Consider the following 15,888-nt stretch of genomic DNA (forward strand, 5'->3'; position numbering starts at 1 on the left):
TTTCTTATTACATTTTTACACTTAATTTGGCAGTGTTTATGCTCCTTTCTATTTACCTCACTAGAACTGACTTCCACTTTTAAAAAGATGCTTTTTTAATCTCACTGCTTCTTTTACGTGGTTGTTAAGCCACAGTGGCTCTTTTTTAGTTCTTTTACTGTGTTTTTTAATTTGGGGTATACATTTCAGTTGGGCCTCTATTATGGTGTCTTTTGAAAAGTGTCCATGCAGCTTGCAGGGATTTCACTCTAGTCACTGTACCTTTTAATTTCTGTTTAACTAACCCCCTGATTTTTGCATAGTTCCCCTTTATGAAATTAAATGCCACAGTGGTGGGCTGTTGAGATGTTCTTCCCACCACAGCAATGTTAAAAGTTATTATATTATGGTCACTATTTCCAAGTGGTCCTGTTATAGTTATGTCTTGGACCATATCCTACGCTCCACTCAGCACTAAATCGAGAATTGCCTCTTCCCTTGTGCGTTCCTGTACCACCTGCTCCAAGAAGCAGTCCTTTAAAGTATCGAGCAATATTGTTTCTGCATTTCGTCCTGAGGTGACATGTTCCCAGTCAATATGGGAATAATTGAAACCCACCCATTATTATTGAGTTCTTAATTTTGATCACCTCTCTAATCTCCCTCAGCATTTCATCATCACTATCACTGTTCTGGTGAGGTGGTCGATAATAGATCTCTCATATTATGTTCTTATTAGAGCATGAAATTACTATCCATAGAGATTCTATGGAACATGCTGATTCACTTAAGATTTTTACTTCATTTGAAATACAGAGACACATTTGAAATACAGAGGCATGGTCAATATTTCTAGCCTCAGATACAAATGTTACATGCATACAGGTTGGATAAACACAGTCAATAGGTCTTGAATTTCGCAATGATACCCTCCATCAGCCATCTTGCATAAAGTATATATTAGCTATGTCATATCCATATCATAAGCATATTTTCATAAAGAATGTAGAGTATAATGTCACACCCCACATGTATGTTTGTTGATTTACAAACAGTAAAGGAGCATGCACCTTTGGGTGCAAACGCTCATGACAATAGTGCAGAGCCATGCAAGTTCCATGATTCTGTGTGAGATGGCAGACAGTGAGGAGGGCCAGGCAGGTTAGTGGGTTTAGAAAAAAAGGTGTAAACATTATGTATACATTTATGTATGGGATACATATAAAACTAGCGGATGGTTAACAATGCGTTATAAGAAGTTGGATCCCATGGCCACAGCCACCCCGTCTCACCTGTTTGGTACCCAGCATACATTGCCAAAACAAAGCTTCCCAAAATACAGTGGGATATCTATTTCTGGTGCACCTCACTCTGACTTTATACAAGTGCTTCTGGTGAGTACCCTGACTGCTGAGACAAGGAGTCCAGGAGGCATGCACACAAGTGACGTAGTGACTCTATGCTGACATCAGTTGAGTTAACCCACACTTAAAGTGTAGATATGGCCTTAGGTATATTAAATGTTTGGGAGAGGTAACAGGAACTGTATGAGGGTAGACTAAGATTCATTCAGGTGTTTAGGCTCAAGGCATTGGAACTGGCCTTACTGCACAGTACAGGCTCAAGAACAAAGAGGCACATAAAAAGATATCATTTACTTATTAAAATTTCTTGACTCGAGGGTGTATAACTCATGCTGGGCAGGAGCGCCGCCAGCTTTTCTGCTGCTCTAGGGGGCGGAAGGTCCCGCCCCGAAATGCCGCGCCCCCACAGAGGTGGCGGAAGGTCCCGCTGCCGAAATACCGCCGCGGTCGCCGCCCCCCAAATTGTATTCCCTAGGCGACCGCCTAGGTCACTTAATGGGTTGCTCTGGCTCTGATGCTGGGAGTGGACAATGGGATGGTTCAGTGAGTCATTGCCTGGTCTGATCATTCCCAAATTAGCACCTGGCATTGGCCACTGTCACAAGACAGGATACTTGATTAGGTGGACTATTGGTCTGACCCATGATGGCAGTAATTACAATAGATTTTTTTCCAGGGAAAAAGACGTTATAGGAGATAATATACTGCCTTTATTGAATATTTGAGAATTAAGTTGTACACAATGGCATGCGGAAAAACACTAAGGGTTAGACTGAGAGGCAAAATAATGGTTCCAAAAATGCAATCCCCCTTGGTGGATTGACTCAAAACAAAGTTTTGACACTAGGCCAGAAATTCAGTCAGCTCTAAAATGAGAAGAAAAAATTAAATTTAAAAATTCAGGGAATTCAGGGAATCCCAGCAACAGATAAGACAACTGCTAGGAGACTCTATGCAATCAGATACTACGCTGGCAAGTTAAAGCGCTCTAACTTGCTGGCTCAGGGGTGTGAAAAATCACACACACAACCCCCCCCACACACACACACACCCACCAAGTGCAGCAAGTTTGAGCGCTTTAAAGCGCTAGTGTGGACAGGCTCGGCTCCCAGTGCTCAGAGCTAATCCCCTCATCGAGGTGGATTACCAGGAGTATTGGCACCCTTGGCAATGTAATGTAGACCTAGTCTCAGTAGGTTAGATCAGACAAAGAGGACTTGAATTGATTAGGCATTGGGATGCCTGTGTCTGTAAGAACCCAGCCCTGGGAAGCCGCTGCTGAGAGGTGCTGTCTGTGAGAGGGGAAATAAAAAAAGCCCCTTTGCCCCCCACCATTTTTGCAAACACGGGTGTTGCAATGCCACTGGGGTAACTGCTACCCCTCTGCCCCTGCCTGTGCTGGGTTTTGCCCTGTGACACCCTCTGCTAGAGCCTCACTCCTGTGCTTAACTCCGCCTCCCCCCCTCCCTGATTTTCCCTTTAGCTCCTCTCCTAATGCTGCCTCCAGCTGCTTGACCCCCATGACCAGTACATTTCCACCCCCTGCTCACACCCTGGCCACCCACCTCCTACGATTCGCCCTCTTTGCCATTTTTTAACCCCTGTCAAAAGCAGACCGCAGAATCTTACAGCTAAAAAGGGCAGGATGAAGGGCAGTGGCTTCAGCAGATGTACCCCAGGGCTCCGGCAGCGGGGCTTTGGCGGTGATTTAAAGGGCCCAGGGCGGTAGCGGGGCGACCGGGAGCTCCTGGCCCTTTAAATCCCCCGGGGAGACCTGGAGGCCTGGGAAAGCAGGAGGAAGGCTATGAATAGCTTTGCTTTCCCGCCATGTGGGAGAGAGCAATTGGGAAGCAGAGGGGAGAGCAGGTCTGCCTGCAGTCTGCCAGCACAGCACTTCCAGGCCCAGCAACTGGCCTAACTTGTAACCCCAGCCTGCAGAAAAGCCCCAGGAGGGGACAATCCGCCTGTCACCGCCTGCCAGCAACCCGAGGAGACAGCCTGTCTCTCCTGCCATTCACTGCTTCCAGCCTGCCTGTCCTGCAGCCAGCCCACACCAGATCCGGGGTTTTAGAACCCATGGGTTCCAAGCTTTAAAGACTGTCAGCACTGTCAGAAGGGAGTGGGGCGGTTAATCCATATCCAGTGATCCCTAGGCAGGACCTGCTTTCCTGAATCAGTCTCCTGACCACTCAGCCAGAAATGGAACCGGAGGAGGTATCCTGTATTAGGTCATGGCTACACTTGCAAATGTAGAGTGCTTTGAGTTAAACCAGCCTTCGGAGAGCGCAGTAAGGAAAGCGCTGCAGTCTGTCCGCACTGACAGCTTCAAGCACACTGGCGTGGCCACATTTGCAGCATTTGCAGCAGCATTGGGAGCGGTGCATTATGGGCAGCTATCCCAGCATGCAAGTGACTGCAACGTGCTTTTCAAATGGGGGCAGGATGGAGTGTGACAGGGAGTGTGTTGTATGTATGTTGGGGGAGAGAGTGTTTTGGGGCATGCTGTCTTGTAAATTCAGACAGCAGCAGACACCATCCCTTCCCCCTGCCCCCAGCATTCCACAGTAATGGTTGCTTTGTCTCGGAACAGATAAGCATACCGGCTGTCAGAAACAGAGCTTTGAAAGGGCATATACGCATTTCTGTAGAGATTCCAAAACAATGAGAAGAGTGGCCACTTGACTTAAGGGGATTATGGGATGTTTCCAGAGGCCGATCAGAGCGCAGTAATGCAACATCCCATTCACACTGGCGCCACAGCACTCCAGCGGGGGTGCATCAAACGTTATTCCACTCACCGAGGTGGAGTACCAGGAGCGCTCTAGCTGCGGAGTCAGAGCGCTCTATGTGCCTTGCCAGTGTGGACAGGTAGTGAGCGAGGGCACCCGTGGCTGCTTTCATGCGCTCTAATTCGCAAGTGTAGCCAAGCCCTTAGAGTTATATGGGCAGTTAGGTTGTAATTTTGCACCATGAAGGCACATTGCATCTGCGGAAGGATTTTCATCTACCTGGATCATCAAGACCTGCACTGCCAATTCCCAGTATAATAAGGTGTGTTTCTAACAGCATCTCCTTACTGGCCTGCAACATGTCTCCACATGCACCACCTGAGATGTGGGGGAGAAACAGAACTGGGTGTGGGTGTGGGAAGAGACACTTTTGTTTAGGAACATTGAGAGAGTGTGTGGTCACGTGACCTACCATGCCTCTTGGCAGAGCCTATAGTCATTACAAAGCATCATTGATCTCTAATCACTTTAATCATTTAATATTTTCACTGATTGTCTATTTCTATTTGGTCACGTCCTTACATAAAGTTTATAGTCATTGTTTTTAATGTGTTTGCTTGTGTGAGTTTGAATTATTTGTGAGTTCAAGTGCTGTAGCCACAGCCTTAGTGTGGTTATCCCTTGTCTCACTGGAAGCAAGGCCAAGTAGCTAGATCCTTTAGCATATGAGTAGGGGGAGTCAGGAACCTACCAGCAGCACAGTAAAATGAGCCCAGGGTGACTGAAACTTTGGAACTGTCCAAAAACTGTGAGGTACCCCTCTCCTGTTTGCACTGCATTCAGGTTCTAAACCAGCATTGAAAGGGGGGGTTACATCTCTACTTCGTTAAATAAACTTTTGCTCATTTTCACTATAAATGTATCTAAGTGTCATGTGTTAAGCAAAGAGGTGATCTGAGCTGGAACTGGTAAGCTGGGGTGTTTTGTTCCTTTCCAAACAGCAAATCTGTAAATACTGTGAGTTTGCAGTGGAGCAGGGGCTTCACATTGCAGGGAGATGCTCGGAGAGCTCAGGGGTTGGAATGTGCCTATCGCTAACCTGTAAAGAGAGAGCAGGGCCTGCCTAGGCCTAGAGGGGAGTGCTTGTATTGCCTGTGGCCACTGGAGTTGGGGAGCTGACCCCCATCAGGCACAGACAAGGCTTTCTCGTGTTAAGGGCAGGTGGCCACAGCCCTGAGTACCCCCAGGAATCAGGCCGCATTGTTGTCCTAATTTTTGAAAATGAACATGGTTCTTTAGAAAAGTAGTTTACCCTGATGTAAAAGTAGTATGTAATGATAAATATTTTTTCTTCCCTAGGAAAAGTTGTTGAAAGGAAACAATAAAGAAACATAAACATATCTTAATGTGAACTCTTTGAATGGCTATTGTCTCTGAAAGGTTGTGCTGTTTCCTTGTGTATGCAGATTTTACCCAAAGTGATTTACTTCTGCAAGTCTAATAACCATACAACAGAATAACACGATGAAGGACGATTTCGTAAATTACACAGAAAAGGAACCACTTGATCCTAGTAAGTTTTTCGGTTAGTTGTTTCTTCTTTTGAATGTTAGGCTAGTTGTTGGAAGGATGTACTCCATTGCCACAAAACTAAGCCACATTTTGAATCTTGTCTGGTAGCCATGAGGGATTTCTATGGAAAAACAGATCAGCCCTCCCATCGTCCTCCACAAATCATGCTACTCTGGCTATTAAGCTTTCTTCTATGGTGTGTTTACCCAGCGAGTATGGACGCTTCTTGGGGAATCTATGTGGAGGAAACAGCATTCAGAAAATATTCTTAGCTAGCACTGAATACGTGTATTCTCTTTTAACTTAGTCACAGAACTGGCTGGGCGTATCTCTTTGTGGCATTTCTACCAACTTAAGTGACCTTGGTGTGCCTAGTGAGGCACTCTAACTTAACAATAACTAAGCCTCCCATCCTGCGAGCATTTATGCACATGAAAAGTCCCATTGAGTTTCAATGTGGCTGCTCACATGCCTAAAGTTATTTACATGCATCAGCAATGGGGCCTAAGCGTGCAAATACTCACTATGTGAGTCAGGAGCCAGTTAACTGCATTTGAATTGTTCTATAATCAAAACAAACATAATAGTGTCCTGTAAGTCTCTACAAAGGTGTTCTAAAAACTAGTGTTGGAAAACACAGTAGTTATAGTTCAGGTTGAGATAGGATAGACAGCTGGTGTGTTGTGACCATCTTTTATCCAATAGTTCAGTCACCTCACTATTCTGTTCTGATTCCGCTGCCTGTTTCTTTCATCCACTTGTTATTTCTCATCTTATTCCTTGATTATAAACTCTTTTGGGCAGAGATCCTCTTTTTTTGCTTGTGTTTGTATAGTCATAGCACAGTAGGGTTGAGGGCTGTAGGTACTACTGAAATACCGACAAATAATAAGATGTCTGTTCTACTCTAAGGCCCCAATCCTGCAAAGACAAAGGCCTGGTCCACACCTAAAAGTTACAGAGGGTCCTGTGGCACCTTTGAGACTAACAGAAGTACTGGGAGCATAAGCTTTCATGGGTAAGAACCTCACTTCTTCAGATGCAAGATTCTGAAGAAGTGAGGTTCTTACCCACAAAAGCTTATGCTCCCAGTAATTCTGTTAGTCTCAAAGGTGCCACAGGACCCTCTGTTGCTTTTTACAAATTCAGACTAACACGGCTACCCCTCTGATACTTGACACCTAAAAGTTAGGTCCACCTAACTACGTTTCTCAGAGATGTGAAAAGTTCATGCTCTTGCGAGACCTAGATAAGCCGACCTAAGCCCCAATGTAGACACCATTAGGTTGACAGAAGAACTCTTCCATCAACGGAGCAGGTGGATTCACTAATCCCTTCCATCATTGTAGTAAGTGTATATGCTACAGAGAGCATAGCTGCAGCTGTGCCCCTCTAGCACTTCTAGTGTAGACATACACTTAGGCATACCCTCAGTTTTTGCAAGACTGAGGCCCAAGGTAGTCTTTAATGACTTCCCTTAAAATTAGTTTTTTTGGGCTTAAAATGATGTTTGTTCTCCGCTTGGGTGTTATCTTTGGGGAGCAAAAAATTGAAAGTTACTGAGCTGTTTCAAGAGCATGAGAAAAAATGTAGTTTTCCTGCTTTAAAAAAATCAACTGTTTTGGTGCTCCGATAATTCAGAAAGGGATTTAAGGTGCTTCATAAGAAGCTGATTTAAAAGACCTTACTATTTGTGAAAGCAAAACCTACTTTCCCCTCCACAGAATCTGCAAGGAATGGCTATGGCAATCCTACTTTCCAGCATGATGAAAAACCTGAGCAAAATGACCAATTACAGAAGAACAAGAAAAAGTAGGGGTTCCTTGATCTTAATACATTGTTAAATTTCTTGCCCTGCCTTTCAAGAAAGGGCCTGGATTAATTTTGCATTAATCTCTTTAGAAAGAAAAATGAGAAGTCAAAGGAAAAGATGGTTGGCATTTTGAAATTGGTTAGTGCATAGTTTATTGGTTTGATTTATATTTCTCATTGTTCCTTTTCTTTGCCTGTTGTACGTTATGGTAACAGACTAATGTGCAACCACAATACTGCATTTCGAAAGGGAGGAAAGAGGTCTGTGCAAAACTTAGTATTGCCGCACAGCTATTTTTGTGCGTTGATCTCAGGCTTCCCTCTTTAAAAATATGGCCTGTTGTGCAAAGTTCCCCCACAGCTAAGTGCCAGTGCTTGACGATGTTTCAGCACTAGCACCATGACAGAGTGAAATTCACCCATGTTAAGGACTGAAGTGAAGCATATGCGGTAAGTAGGGCCTTGCCCTGGCCTCTCAACTGGAGATAATTTTATAATATCTCATGAATTATCCAGGGAAACAAGTGCTGTGTTTTCCTTAAATGTGATAACTGCTACATACCCGTTTCTATTGGTAGGCAGCAGCCAAATGTTTGTCAACTACCTGTTTTTGTTTACATTTAAAATGCACTGAGTAAATATGTGATGTAGTAGAATGCACACAGAGAGGCAGTGAGTTGCGCAGGTGATGTTATCACTTTGTGAAAAATATAAGACATATTCTTTTTTCTGCAGATTAGGGGATTCATCCTGCCATTCTGCCAACATGTCCTAACTCCCTCAATCAAAACTGGCCTAAAACTGTGTGTAAGCTTTTTCAAAGTGCATCCGAAATGTTGGGTTTGCCTTCACATTATCTAATTCATTGCTTCATAATGTGTTTTGGGATACCCAAATCACGAATGGTGCTATGTAAAAACAAATCCTATTCTATGTGTCTTAGGAGGGTATTGTCACAATTTTGTGAATTTTTCAACCTTCAATTAATACGTTTTCCTTTATATTTGTGTAGTTTGGGTATGCCGATTGGCTGGATATCATTTTGATGATAATAGGTTTGATTGCAGCTGTTGCAAATGGAACAGGGCTGCCACTTTTAGTCATTGTCTTTGGAGAGATGACAAACAGATTTGTGATGATTGGCCAAGCAGTAAATATGTCTTCAGGTAAACAAAGTTTGTTCAACTTCTGAAAATATTTGTTAGTCTCTTATTTACTGGATTGGCAGAGGTTCAGGATGGAGTGCTGCTGTGGTGTTAAAAGCCATGAAGAGCATAGTGAATTAAATAATATAATATATGGAGATATACCTATCTCATAGAACTGGAAGGGACCCTGAAAGGTTATCGAGTCCAGCCCCTGCCTTCACTATCCGGACCAAGTACTGATTTTGCCCCAGATCCTTGTCCCCTCAAGGAGTGAATTTACCACCCTGGGTTTAACCACTGAGCTATCCCTCCCCCAAATTCTGAGCAGTCCTTCCTTTTTACCTTGCTGTATAGTACAGTAGCAATATAGACACTTGATAAATTACAGAGCAGTACATTTGGTAACTGTAAAACAATTTACTACTTTCTATAGCTTATAGTTAATCCATGGAATTCACTGTCCCAGGAGGTCACCAAATCAAGTTATGTGATTGGATTTTTAAAACAACAAAATAGGACAATTAATACTATTTTGCCTCCATATGAGCTAAGCTTATGATAAAGGCAATCATAACTTACCCTAAAATATATGTGCTGACACCTGTAAGGGGTCTCCCATTTCTCTCTGGTCTGAACAGTTTTGCACCTTTGGTTAGGTGCATTATTAATGAAATTTACCTTTTTGCAGACAGCCAGCAAAAGGCTGAGCCACCACTTGGACCCAACTTGGGCCCCGTTTTGAGTGGAACCTAAGTGGTGCATAAAAGTCAGACTTATGGTGTCTGTATGGATGAATTTTGCCTTGTGTGAGGTAGAAGGGGGAGTTATCAACTTCTGAAAAATCAGATATTGACCAGTGTTGGAATCAGACGGTCAGATCAGATGAAGCTATGATCTGACCAGTGCCCATTGATGTAGTGAGCTAAATCCGTGACATCACTCTAGTGATCTGAGCTGACTCAGAAGTTTGCCCTGTTTGATCCTCCACTGGAAGGATGATGGCCACCATGAAAGTCATAAATCTACAGAGCGGTTGCAGGGAGTGTAGTGTCATGCAAAACACTGATAAGATTATGGCCTTAAACCGCCATCATTTGTGTTATGACTGTTCTAATAAAACTGAATATTTTTCTTTGTTACAGTTAATCTTTCAGCTGTGATGAATTGTAGCTCTACTTGTCCAGCAATTCCAGGTTTGGATATAGAAGCTGAAATGACCAGGTAAGAACCTCTGCAATTATTTCCATAAGAATAGCACAGTGTAGTTTCTATATTTTTTTTGTCCATTAGGCTGTAAGCCAAATTTGGCCCTCAATTACATCCCATTGGCTTCAGCAGGGTTGAACGTGACCTGATGTGTCTAAGTTGTCTTGCAAGATGCAATTGACCTTATGGACTTTTACTGTTTTACTACAGGTTTGCCTACTACTATGCGGGTATTGGCTTTGCTGTAGTGATACTGAGCACCGTCCAAGTCTGGACATTTTTGACCTCAGCTGCAAGACAGACAGCAAGAATCCGACAAAAGTTTTTTTTCGCAATACTTCACCAGGAGATGGCTTGGTTTGATACCAGCCAGATTGGAACGTTGAACACCCGACTGACGGCGTGAGAAGGCTCTATTTATCTATGCATCAGGACATGAGCCAAATAGAAGTCTGATGTTTACCTTTATATGATTAGCTACAGGGATTTTCCAGGAAACCTTTTTAACTAAGACCCAAAATATTACTGCTGTCTGAGGAGGAATTCGTTATCATTTTTCACTTCGTTTTCAGAGTTTCAGTGACATTTCCATTGTGAGGACTTATCCTCGAAATGCAATATCTTACTCCTCTGACATTGGCTTTGTAGTATCTATGAGCTATTTTGCAAACTACTGTAGATAAACAGCTCTGCTGTCTCCAGCTAGTTTACAAACACTGAAACCCCTAACACTGTATGAAATGAAACTGCACTCATAGTTATGGGCACTATGTTATCATTTTGAACCTGATCCCAAACCAATTAAAATCATTAGGAATCTTTGGATCAGGTCTCTTGTGCAGGTATTCAGAGTAAGGTATGATCAGGGTATGAAGAGTTTCTCCAGATGTAATTTTTGCAGGGAGGGATATGCCCAGTTTTTGTAAGATGTGAATCCTGAAGGGAATGAGAGAGGCTTGAATTTCACCAATTCTAGCTCCCACATATGTAACTAACAAGAGAAAATTAGTGTGACACACAATGGTTTTGCAAATAATAATTTACTAACGCTGTGCTTGTCACTGTATAGGATGCAAAATGGAGATATTCCTTGCCTCAAAGATCTTAAAATCTAATAACAAAATTGAAGAATATAGGATACATAGGGGAACTTGGAGGAAAAAGTAATGTAAAGGTTTTGGGGGTGAATTTTTGTTTTTGTATGGATTATTCCTTTTGGATATTGCATAAATGAATTGGGTCACGTGTGACTGAGGAGGGGTAGCAATGGCAGAAGTCTATCTAGAGGTTACATCACAGAAAATGAGTTGTGATCTGCTAGTTCCTAGCCCCACAAAGAGCTGTTCAGTACCCATGTCCAAAATTCCTACTGCCCAGTGATTTGAACAGTTAAACCTCTGACAAGCCTTTCTCCAGCAAAACAGAAAAATTTGTGAGGAGGAGGCATTCATCAAAGTTAACAAAACTCTTTTTTTAATTAACAGTGACATTAACACCATCCGTGAAGGCATTGGAGACAAGTTCTGTATATTTGTACAATTCTTTGCCACGTTTCTGACAGAGATTGTTATAGGATTTGTCTACGGGTGGAAACTGACTTTGGTGATTTTGTCAGTTATCCCTCTCCTTGCTGCAGCAGCAGCAGTTGGATCAATCGTAAGTGCTGGGGGAAAACAAATAAGAATTCTACTTCTAAAAACAGATTGAGAGGGAGTGAACCCCAAAGCAACATGACCCCAAAGTTTGGAGAGCATGGAGATCAGCCTTTCTCCTACTCCACTGGCTCCTGCCCCAAAATTTGCAGAGCTCTGTCTACACTGAGCATCAGCAGGCAGGCATTGGCATGCCATGGAGGCCTGGACGGCTTCCAGTCACCACCACTCACCACATGGGAAGAGGATGATCAGCATTCATCAACTGTGACCACATTAGTAGATATTGCTTGTAATGCAAAGAAAAATTTACCAAGTGTTTCCATTTATAGGTTGTATTTTGTTTTCTTTCCTCCACCCAACCACTGAAAATGGTGGAGAAAGAAACAGGATTGTGACCTATAATTAAGATAGCTAAGTTATTTACATGGCCTCCATTACTATAGTTTCTGAGTGCCCCACAATCTTCATTGTATTTAGCCTCACAATCCCATGCAAGATAGGGGATTCCCATGTTACACATGAAGTGAAACACAGAAAGAAATTACTTATCCGAAGTTGCCCAGGAAAACTGTGTTGGAGTGGGGACTTGAATCCATGTCTCCTAAATTCTAGGCTCTTTCCCTAAGTGCTTGATCATCCTTTGTATCTGTACATAATTTACACCACTTAAACAGATTTCCATAAAATACTTTTCCCCTCCCCACACCCTCTGAATTTTCCAGTTGTTGGCATCCTTCACTACAAAAGAGCTGACTGCTTATGCTAGAGCAGGAGCTGTGGCGGAAGAAATTTTGACTGCTATCAGAACAGTTGTTCCTTTCAATGGACAGATGAAGGCATTAGCAAAGTGAGTTTTTTTTAACGAATATTGATTGTACATAATATTTGGGAAAGTGATGTGGTTATTTAAAAAAATCAAAGATGATCCACCAGTTTATTCCCCAGACAGCTGAGAAGTTCAGATGAAGATAAATATGAGCATATGGAAGGAGATGTTTTCTGTCACCCATGAATATTTGCAATCACTCAATTGACCTACATTATGGAGGGGCATTGTAAGGCCCAATTTCCCTCTGACACTAACCTGAAGTTGAATTTGGAAGCTGAAGCTATAGAAAATGCCATCTTCTCTAAGGCTCCAGTCCAACAAAGCACTTCCTCTTCTTGATCTAATCTGAACAGCACCAATGATATATAGTGTATGTGGAAGAAATTAATTGCACATCATTTTAGGATCCCTTCACTACTGCGCAAACTGTGCCATTCATTTTGGGGCTTCCCACTTTTGGTCAGGGCATTTTTGTACATAATGTATGTGTCGAGAGGTTCCTACAAAGCTTCTGAGCATGTCATGGGACAATAAAATGATATGTACGTTCTCCTGAAATGTTCTGAGAACATTGCTGGGCTGAGCGGTTCTTTCTGTAATGCCCTTGAGAAGCTAAAGGGGATTAGGTAGCTAATGAGTGAACAGAAGCTGTTATTGATTGATGGAAAACCATAAGCTTGTAAAGGAATGGCAAGGAAAAAGAGTGATTTTTTTCATTAACTAACTGTTAATCTTTGTCCTTGTCTCACAGGGGTTAACTAGCGTAATATGGTGCTTAATTTGTATTTGATTGCTTGCTATTGGCATATATCTTGGTAACTTAGATTATGAGAATAGTTCCTGGCTTCCAACAGTGTTCAGCAAGAGCGAACTACTGCCAGGTTGTGGAGTCAAAGGGGATTCTGGCTTCTGTTTACTTGTTTGGTTTTATCTAAAGCAGTTTTTCTTCAACAATTGAGTGAGCACTAATTCTTAAATTTGAGAGCTGATAGTCCTAGAATCCTAGAAATGTAGGGCTGGAAGGGACCTTGAAAGATCATCAGTTCCAGCCCCCTGCACTGAGGCAGGGGCAAGTATACATAGGCCATCTCTGATAGGTGTTTGTCTAACCAGTTCTTAAAAACCTCCAATAATGGGAATTCCACAACCTTCCTTGGTAACACATTCCAGTACTTAATTAGCCTAATATTTAGACAGCGTTTCCTAATATCTAACCTAAACCTCCCTTGTCCTGTCTTCTGTGGATATGGAGAACAACCGATCACCATCCTCTTTGTAACACTCCTTAGCATATTTGAAGACTGTTAGCCAGGTCCCCGCTTAGTCTTCAATTTTCAAGACCAACATGCCCAGTTCTTTTAACATTTCCTCAGGTTTTCTAAACTTTTTATCATTTTTGTTGCTCTCTTCTAGACTTTCTCTAGTTTGTTCACACCTTTCCTAAACCGATACTCTACTCTGGCAGAGGCCTCACCAGAGACAAGTAGAGTGGAACAGTTGCCTCCCATGTCTTAAATGGCACTCCCCTGAGTGCACCCCAGAATATTATCTTTTTTTCACAACTACATCACGTTGTTGGTTCATATTCAATTTGTGATATACTTGAATTCCCAGATCTGCAGTACTACTACCTAGCCAGTTATTCTCCATTTTGTATTTGTGCATTTGACTTTTCCTTCCCAATTGTAGTACTTTGCACTTGTCTTTATTGAATTTCATGTTGTTGATTTCGTGCCAATTTTTCCAATATTACATAAGAATGGCCACATTGGGTCAGACCAATGGTCCATCTAGTCCAGAATCCTGTCTTCTGACAGTGTCCAGTGCCAGATACTTCAGAGTAAATGAACAGAACAGGACAATTTTTGAGTGATCCATCCGGTCATCCAGTCCCAGTTTCTGGCACTCAGACGTTTAGGGACATCCACAGCATAGGTTTCCACCCCTGACCATCTTGGCTAATAGCCATTGATGGACCTAGCCTCCATGAGCTTATCTAATTCTTTTTTGAATCCAGTTATACTTTTGGCCTGGCAATGAGTTGTTGACTGCATTATGTCAAGAAGTACTTCATTTTGTAAGTTTTAAACCTACCACCTATTAATTTCATTGGGTGACCCCTGGTTCTTATGTTACATGAAGGGGTAAATAACAGTTTTCTATTCACTTTCTCTTCATTCATTTTCTAGACCTCTATCATATCCTCTCTTAGTCATCTCTTTTCCAAGATGAACAGTCCAGTCTTTTTAATCTCTCCTCAGCTGGAAGTTGTTCCAAACCCCTAATAATTTTTGTTGTACCTTCTCTGTACCTTTTCTAATTCTAATATATCTGATTTGAGATGGGGCAACCAGAACTGAACACATAATATGAGGTGTGGGCATACCATGGATTTACACAGTGGCATGATGATATTTTCTGTCTTATTAGCTATCCCTTTCTTAATGGTTCCTAACATTCGGTTAGCTTTTTCGACAGCTGCTGCACATTGAGCAAATGTTTTTGGAGAATTGTCCATGATGTCTACAAGATCTTTCTTAAGTGGTAGCAGTTAAATTAGACCCTGTCGTTTTTTATGTATAGTTGGGATTGTTTTCCAATGTGCATTTCTTTGCATTTATCAACATGGAATTTCATCTACCATTTTGTTGCCCAGTCACCCAGTTTTGTGAGATGCCTTTGTAGCTCTTTGCAGTCAGCTCTGGACTTAACTATGTTGAATAATTTTGCATCATCTGCAATTTTTGCCACCTCATTGTTCACCCTCTTTTTCATATAATTTATGAATATGTGAACAGCACAGGTCTCTGTATAGATCCTTGGGGGACCCTGCTATTTATCTCTCCCCGCTGTGAAAACTGACCATTTATTCCTACCCTTTGTTTCCTATCACTCTTATCCCATGTCTTTGCTTAAGAGCCTTTGGTGTGGGACCTTGTCAAAGACTTTCTGAAAGTCCAAGTACGCTATATCAACTGGATCACCCTTGTCCACACGCTTGCTGAAACTCTCAAAGAATTGTAATAGATCGGTGAGGCACAATTTCCATTTACAAAAGCCGTGTTGAGTGTTCCCTAACATATCATGTTTATCTGTGTGCCTGATAATTCACTCAGAGCAGCTACGTTCAATGAAATAACACCAGAAGGCAGACCTACTATTGGGCCAGATCCTCTGTTGATGTAAAATCAATGAAACTGTGTTGATTCACACCATCTAAGAATCTAGGTAATTGTTTTTTATTGCAGAAAACCCTGGAAGCATGAAAGGAAGCTAGGGAACTGAATGTCATCTGGGTACATACCAGATTTAACATTTATCATCTGTTTTCAGATATGATGTTAACCTAGAGAATGCTAGGAAAGTTGGAGTCAAAAAATCCATTACCACCTACACATCTTTGGGTTTCACAGAGTTTATTTTATTTGGAGCCTTTGCTCTTGCATTTTGGTACGGAACCAAACTCACAGTGGAGGAGAAAGAGAATTATGACATCGGACGTGTGTTAATTGTAAGTACAGCACAGTATAGTCCGATTAGCTGAGGCAAACTTTTTAATAATGGTCTATAAATTAGAGAAAATGCTTTGTTGTT

At 42.2% G+C, this 15,888-nt stretch overlaps 1 protein-coding gene across 9 annotated transcripts in view; it reads left to right on the forward strand.

Moving 5' to 3' along the window:
- LOC135981325 (ATP-dependent translocase ABCB1-like) overlaps positions 1 to 15,888 on the forward strand; it is a 67,408-nt gene that overhangs the window by 4,940 nt on the left and 46,580 nt on the right. For 7 of the 9 annotated variants that reach the window (XM_065583303.1, XM_065583308.1, XM_065583310.1 and 4 more), the window contains exons 2-10: positions 5,539 to 5,645; positions 7,369 to 7,456; positions 7,547 to 7,595; positions 8,469 to 8,622; positions 9,747 to 9,825; positions 10,021 to 10,212; positions 11,295 to 11,466; positions 12,188 to 12,312; positions 15,628 to 15,805. In XM_065583303.1, coding sequence (XP_065439375.1) covers positions 5,597 to 5,645; positions 7,369 to 7,456; positions 7,547 to 7,595; positions 8,469 to 8,622; positions 9,747 to 9,825; positions 10,021 to 10,212; positions 11,295 to 11,466; positions 12,188 to 12,312; positions 15,628 to 15,805 — 1,086 coding nt within the window. In that variant the 5' untranslated portion in view covers positions 5,539 to 5,596. Of the gene's footprint in view, positions 1 to 5,431; positions 5,646 to 7,368; positions 7,457 to 7,546; positions 7,596 to 8,468; positions 8,623 to 9,746; positions 9,826 to 10,020; positions 10,213 to 11,294; positions 11,467 to 12,187; positions 12,313 to 15,627; positions 15,806 to 15,888 lie in introns of those variants that run through there. The other 2 variants (XM_065583306.1, XM_065583309.1) reach the window with 2 other exon arrangements.

The sequence above is a fragment of the Chrysemys picta genome, chromosome 2 (assembly GCF_011386835.1).
Source record: "Chrysemys picta bellii isolate R12L10 chromosome 2, ASM1138683v2, whole genome shotgun sequence".
NCBI classification, from domain to species: Eukaryota; Metazoa; Chordata; order Testudines; family Emydidae; genus Chrysemys; species Chrysemys picta.